Raw genomic sequence first — 7,062 nt, 5'->3', positions numbered from 1 at the left:
TGCTTACTTTATTGAACTTTAGTTGGTCAAGTGTGATCCGACACAAGGAATTTACCTCTGGTATAAAAGCCCTCAGTGCACATGGCAAAGCAACAGAATAATAATAATCAAAATAATAATACCAACAAAAGAGGGGGGTATAGAAGATAATAAGAAGGCTAAATGATAATAGGGCTTCTGGTTTCATCACACAGCCGCCATGGATGGCTGGGAGATCTGTTCTGTCTCCCCCATTCAGTTTCACATCACTGGGGGGTCCTGAAAAGGGCCAAAAATTGCCCTGAAGAGGTGACCAGCAAGGCTTGCTGGATCGCAGGAGAGCAGCAACTCTCCTGTTAGAGCTAACAATTCCTCCAAAGCAGCAGATGAAAGGACCGGCCATATAAATATGGCTCGTCCCTAGGCTGTTAACAGCCGAAGTCACATTAACATCTGGCAACTTCAAAGCAGTGTGGAAAGAATTGGGTGAGATCTGTCTCTCTTACATCCTAATTACTTAATTACCTGCATAAGCTGCTAAAGTACTTTGGTGAGGGAAGGGGGATTTTAGCCCTCCCTCCAGAAACAGCAGCTATCAACCACTCGGGAGTTTAAAACATTGGAAAAATACTGGGATCCTAATTGAAATTCTATTTTCTAAAACTAGTGGATTATAAGACTTGTAACTTTTTACTTTCTATTTTTTCTTCTTCTCTGATTTTTACTCTAACTATTATTGAAGATTTGGGTTCTTTTTCTCCCCCTTAAAATAGAGGGGGAAAAGAAAACTGAAAAGATCTAACTAACTCTGAGATGACATTTGCTGGCTAAATTTGAGGCTGTAACCTGCTATTCTTTAAGAGAGACTCATTGAAAGCCTTGAAAATAGATAAGATATAAAGCAACCTTGAAGCACCATCTGCAAGAAACTCAGCTCAGCTCTTTACTTGGTGGACTTTCTGATTGTAAGTTTTTTTGTTTAGTTTAATACACTACAATGGAAGAAGAACAGGAATGGATTTCTCCCACAGAGGAAGTACAGGAACAAATTCTTTATATGTTAAAAGCAATTATCCAAACTCTCTATATGCAAGCTCAAACTATGACTTCAACTAAAGAATCATCTATGCAGAATTCTATAGAGAAAGGGAAACAACCAAATGCTATGACAGAAGACTTAGATACTCAACAAATACAAACAGTGGAAAACACAAAAAGGAAACTGATAATAGAGAACAAGAAAAGGACTTTTCTTATAAACCAGAAGGAATTTGAAGATAAAAAAGAAAAACAGATGAAAGAGAAGATAAATACTTTGGGACAACTGCATCGAACTGGAAAAACAAAGAGATGACCTGTTAAATCAGCTAGCCCGCTTAAGAAAATAGCAACTGAACGCCCTTATCAGTGTCAAACAATAGTCACAACAATACAAGGAGATCTTTTTGATGATTTAAAAGCAAAGATATGAAAGATGATTTGGCAGAGGAAAAAAGTTAGAATAAGACTGAAAGGGATTGGGGTTTTGATCTAAACATGAGATCTAAAATAGAATATATCTAAATGGATAGAATATGTATTTTGAACATAAGATATTGTAATGATTTGAGATAAAAAAATTGGTTTTATAAAATCTAGAAATATAAATATCGAAATAAGAATGTTATATTGTCTTATTAGTTTGTTAAGATATATGATAGAATTTATATATAAGGTTTGTATTTTAAATATTAGATTCTATGAGGAATTGTGATAAAGGAATTGTGCTTAATTAAAATTTGGAAAAAAAATATTAAACGTTAAATTAAAATATTAAGGGAAAATTAATCACCAGGTCACTGATTTGCTAAAAGTTTGAATGCTTACAGATAACTAAGACTTGAATTTAAGATATTGTCATGAGTTGAGACACAGGTTAAATAAAACTTAGAAGTATAAATACTAATAATTAAATTCGTATATTGGTTTGTGGTATAAATGCTGATGGTTTATTTTTTTTTTCTCTTTTTCTGGAAAGGAAGGAAGGAAGTAGAAAGAGGAAAAGAAAAAAATTATTAGTCCTAAATATAAGATAGAAGACTGAGAAATTGGGATCATTTAAAATCCGGAAATGATAAAGATTAAACGTTAAATTTAAATATCAATGCGAAATTAAAGTTAAGAAAAACTTATTATTGTCTAAAAGATGGAATGTCAAATTAATTAAGATATGTATAGACTGAAGATTATTGATGAATACTAGAAAGGTATTTTTTTTTTTTGATTGATAGAATAAGAACTGTATTGATCTGAATATGACAGTAGATCTTACAGGGGAAAGAGAGGGAATTAGTTGTTGTAATATTTTGAGATTTGTACTGATGATATTCAAATGTAATAGAATTACGGTGCTCAACCGCCACGCTACTTTTCAAATATATAAATGTAATATTGGAAAATTAATAAAAAACTTGGGGAAAAAAAGATAATCGTATAACTACACTTCATGGGTAAATATACATAAACATTACACAGTACTCTTAAGAATTAGCTGTTCAGCAGAGTAATGGCATGGAGTGGTAGGGAAACTGTCTAATTTAGGGGTGTCCAACCTTTTTGGGTTAGTGGCCCAGTGGGAAAGGGAGGGGCAGGCGCCTTACATGTGTATGCACAAATGTGAATGTGGCCATATGTGCGTACGTGCGCACAAACAGGCTGCGAGCATGCACACTATGCAAATGGGGCTGCGAGCATGCATGCGAGGCTTTCAGCGACACCAGTGCCTGTGTGAGTGTTGTGCCACCGCCGCCAGGCTTGCAGCAGTGCTACCACCAACATGACAATTGCACCACTATCCCACATGAGGTTCGTGCCACAGCCCACTTGTGGGGCTGCCTCCATCCACACAAGGTTCATGGCAACACCACTGCCTGCGTGATACTAGCAGTGCTGCCAACGCCACACAACATTCGCGGCACTGGTGGCACAAGGGGGAATGAGCATGCTCACATGCGTATGCACTGCCCAACTGTTCACATGGCCTGGTGGTCAAGAGGCCACGGCCTGGTAATGGGCCACGGCCCAAAGGTTGGGGACCTCTGGTCTAATTGTCTTGGCATGCAAAATACTGCTGATCTTTTCAGCATTGGATTATTTAGATAATTTTGATTTATTTAAACTGAGAGGCTTCCACATTTCTCAAGGAATAACAAGTGAGCTTTTCTGTGTGCTTGCACAGATAATCCTCATTTAGCAACTGCCTAATTTAGTGATTGTTCGTAGTTATAACGATGATGAAAAAATAACTTTACAACAAATCTTTGCATGCATGACCTTTGCAGTTTTGGAAAGGAAAGGAAAGCTAAAGTAAGCTCATAAGGATTGTCACAGTTTCGCTTAGTAATCACTTTGTTAACAGTCAAGTTGCCAGTCCCAATAAAAGAGCAGTTACTAAATGAAGACTACCTGTCAGCCTTGACTCCTGGTGACTGCCTGACCATTCCCTGCAATTTTCTTAGTATCATTTTCAGAAGTGATTTACCATTGCCACCTTCTTCCTAGGTCTGAGAGAGGAGGACTGGCCCAATGTCACAGAGCTGGCTTTGTGCCTAAGCAGGACTATAATTCACCATCTCCTGATGTAATAAGAGAAAATATGTCCTCAGGTTCAAACCAACCTCTGAGATACTTCATTTCTGAGGTAACCCATGGGTGAACAACAACTGAAAAATTAGATCTCCTTGCTGCCACCCTATTTCACCACACACTGGTTTCTCTCTTCCTCAACATCCCTCTGGGAAACTAGGAGATGATTGAGGAAAAAACTCTCACCCTTGTCTAAATACAGAAGGGGAAAATAGACAAAAACTTTGTGTGTATAGGCAAGTGATAGAAGGCCAACGGTCAATGGTTTGATTGAAACAAAACAACAGTAAACAAATAAATAACCTTTGTGAAAGATATTAAAATAAAGTAAATTTCTTCACGCACAATTGACAGTTTGAAAAAAAAACATGGAGAAACAACCCTTAACGCAATTGTAACTAAAAATTCTAACTCCTCAATTTCTAACCTTGTCTGAGGTAAAGCCCCCTTCACTTTTCAGGATTCCAGCCAACAGTCTCACCAAAAGTCTTCCCGCCAAAACCTGACAAAACCCCCTTCCTCTATTTCTACTGGCTATCTGGGATCATGTGACTTCTTTTGGGCACAAAAGCCTTGTGATGTAAAGGGCTGGCTGCCTCCTTCCCTACACCTCATTTCTACCTATGGAGTTTTCTGGAGAAAGGTGGAGACACACTCTTTCAAAACAGCCCAGTTGGGGCCCACTTTATATGATACAGGGGGTCCTCAATTTACAAGTTTGTTTAGTGACTATTCAGAGTTACTATGGCACTGAAATAAGTGACTTATGATTGTTTTTCACACTTATGACATTTACAGCATCCCCACAGTCATGTGATCAAAATTCAAACGCTTGGCAACTGATATGTATTTATGACACTTGCAGTGTCAGAGGATCATGTGATCACCTTTTGTGACCTTCTGACAAGCAAAGTCAATGGGGAAGCCAGATTCCTCATTAACTTTGCAGTTGTTCAGTTAGTAAAACAACCATTTTGCTAACTTAACAACAGCAGTGATTCACCTAATAACTGTGGCAAGAAATGTCATAACATGGGGGAAAATTCACTTAACAACTGTCTCATTTAGCCACAGAAATTTTGGGCTCAGTTGTGATCATAAGTCGAGGATTACCTTTAGTTACACTGACTATATTTTCTTGAAAAAAATAAAGGACAAACCTGAAAAGGGGGTAAATCGGAAAGAGGTTCATAAGGATTCAGGGAAAAAATGGTTTATGTTTCTAACTTTGCTTTACAAAGGAAAATTTTAGAGCAAAACCAAGAAAATAAATATAATTGTATTTTCCCTCTGTTCCTCACATTGTGGAGTTCACCTGATTGTCTCATAGTCTGGATTTACACAATTCCATTGAGCAAAAATGGAACTGGGTGATTTCCCATGTTGTATGAAATCATTCATGGTGTGACCTGCACACATACAATTTCCAAATTGTAGCTCATTATCCATCATTTCCTATCCAACATTTCCAAGTCTTCTTAGAGATAAGAAGTTAACAATACTGTCACACTTGGCTAGCTGAAAATTCTGCTGAAAATTCTAATGTGATGTCATAATTCTCCTTTATGTGTCTTGAATGAAAGCAAGTGCCTTTCATTTTAATGCTGTAGTAGAAGAAAGAAGGTGGGGTTTAAATGTTGTGAATCACAGTTTAATCTAGTGGAAGATAATTTAAGATCTATTTACAATGTCAATCAGTGGTTCTAGACCAACCACTCCAGACCCTTTGCAAGAAACAAACCCAGGATTTTCAGGATCAAAGAGTCCAGAGCAGAAGCCACTGAGGCTGGGCCATGTAGGTAAAGAGACCTCTTCTCCAGGATATGCATCGGACCAGATGTCTCAATCTTGGACATCATCAAAAAAAGAAGAGCCCATCAGGAGCAGGTCACATTCTCCACATAAAGAGAGTTCTATTGTCAAGACAAGAGCAATTGTCATAGATACTGGTACAGGGACGTGTAAGGCTGGTTTTGCAGGTCAGCAGACCCCCCAGGTAGTTATTGGGGCATTAGTTGGACAGCCCATAGAAAAATTCATGAAGATTGGAAGTGATATACCCGACACATTCATTGGAGAGCAAGCTCGATTGGAACCTGATATTGATATAATTTTTCCATTAAGGCATGGCATAATCACAGACTGGGAAGCAGCAGAAACATTGTGGTGGCACATTTTCCAGCATGAACTCAAGATTGCTCCAGAAGACCATGCACTTTTAATGTCTGATCCTCCTCTTTCACCAACTACAAACCGAGAGAAATTGGTGGAGGTTGTTTTTGAGTCCCTCAATTTCCCCAAAGTGTACGTGGCATATCAGTCGGTACTGTCAGTGTATGCTCATGGAAAAATTAGTGGGTTGGTAGTAGATACAGGCCATGCTGTGACACATACTGTACCAGTCTATCAAGGGTACAATTTGCCACATGCCACAGAAAAGATGGATATTGCTGGCACCAATGTGACATCTTTTTTGATGGATCTCCTCAAAGACATGGGGCACTGCTTAGATGAAAAAATGCTGGATGTGATTGAAGATATCAAACAAAAATGCTGTTATGTTGCACTTGATTTTGAGGCTGAGTGGAATTGTCCAGAGGAAGACAATACAGTGCAATACCAATTGCCAGATGGCCAAATAATTACTTTGGGGAAGGAGAGATTCCAATGCCCTGAGATGTTGTTCAATCCACCACAAATGCCTGGACTTGCTCTTCTAGGCATCCCTGGCATGGCCCAAAAAAGCTTAATGAATGTTCCTGAGCAAATCAGGAAAGAAATGTATAAAAATATAATGTTATGTGGAGGGTCATCACTTTTTGAAGGATTTGATAGGAGATTTACTCAGGATATCATGACTGATTTGGAGACTACCACAAAAATCAAAGTCACAGCTGTTCCACTCAGGCACTATTCTGTCTGGACAGGAGGTTCAGTTCTTGCTTCCTTGAAAAACTTCCAATCATGCTGGATCACAAAGGAACAATACCAAGAGTATGGACCATATATTGTGCACAGGAAGTGCTACTGAGTTGGGCCCAACCAGGTTAACTAGGATTAAAATGGCTAGGAAGTGGCTCATAATAAATAAGTAAGTTTGCTTTGATTTGAAATGTGACTTGTATTTATTGGCTGCAGATTTAAATCTGGTCTCAGAATTAATACCTCTTCACTCCAAACTTTTTAGGGACCCAGCCATTATAATATTTTTTCAGAACTGTAGCTCTATACCAGGCATGTCAAACTGCCAGCCCACAGGCCGGATATGTCACACTGAAATTGTGTCCACCCTATTGCCGGCAATGGGGAAAAAGTTCCATGACATCGCGGGTTTGACATGCCTGCTCTATATGCTTATGAGACACGACTAGCCATTTGCTAGGGTTGGTTATCATGCCATCTTGCTATCCTTGATCATCTTGATCATCAAAATTAACTCAAATCAACTCAATTACCCTT

The 7,062-nt window shown here is 38.4% G+C and overlaps 1 protein-coding gene across 1 annotated transcript; it reads left to right on the top strand.

The window, feature by feature from the left end:
* Positions 1 to 5,225: 5,225 nt before the first annotated feature.
* Positions 5,226 to 6,731, top strand: LOC120301351 (actin-like protein 9). The gene has a single exon (XM_039328470.1). It carries the CDS (start codon positions 5,291 to 5,293, stop codon positions 6,632 to 6,634), a length of 1,344 nt encoding a protein of 447 aa, XP_039184404.1. The 5' UTR covers positions 5,226 to 5,290; the 3' UTR covers positions 6,635 to 6,731.
* The last annotated feature ends 331 nt before the right edge of the window (positions 6,732 to 7,062 follow it).

The sequence above is a fragment of the Crotalus tigris genome, unplaced genomic scaffold (assembly GCF_016545835.1).
Source record: "Crotalus tigris isolate CLP2741 ecotype Arizona unplaced genomic scaffold, ASM1654583v1 scf7180000024379.1109085, whole genome shotgun sequence".
Classification (NCBI taxonomy): Eukaryota; Metazoa; Chordata; class Lepidosauria; order Squamata; family Viperidae; genus Crotalus; species Crotalus tigris.
This window is presented reverse-complemented; position numbering and strand designations above follow the sequence as displayed.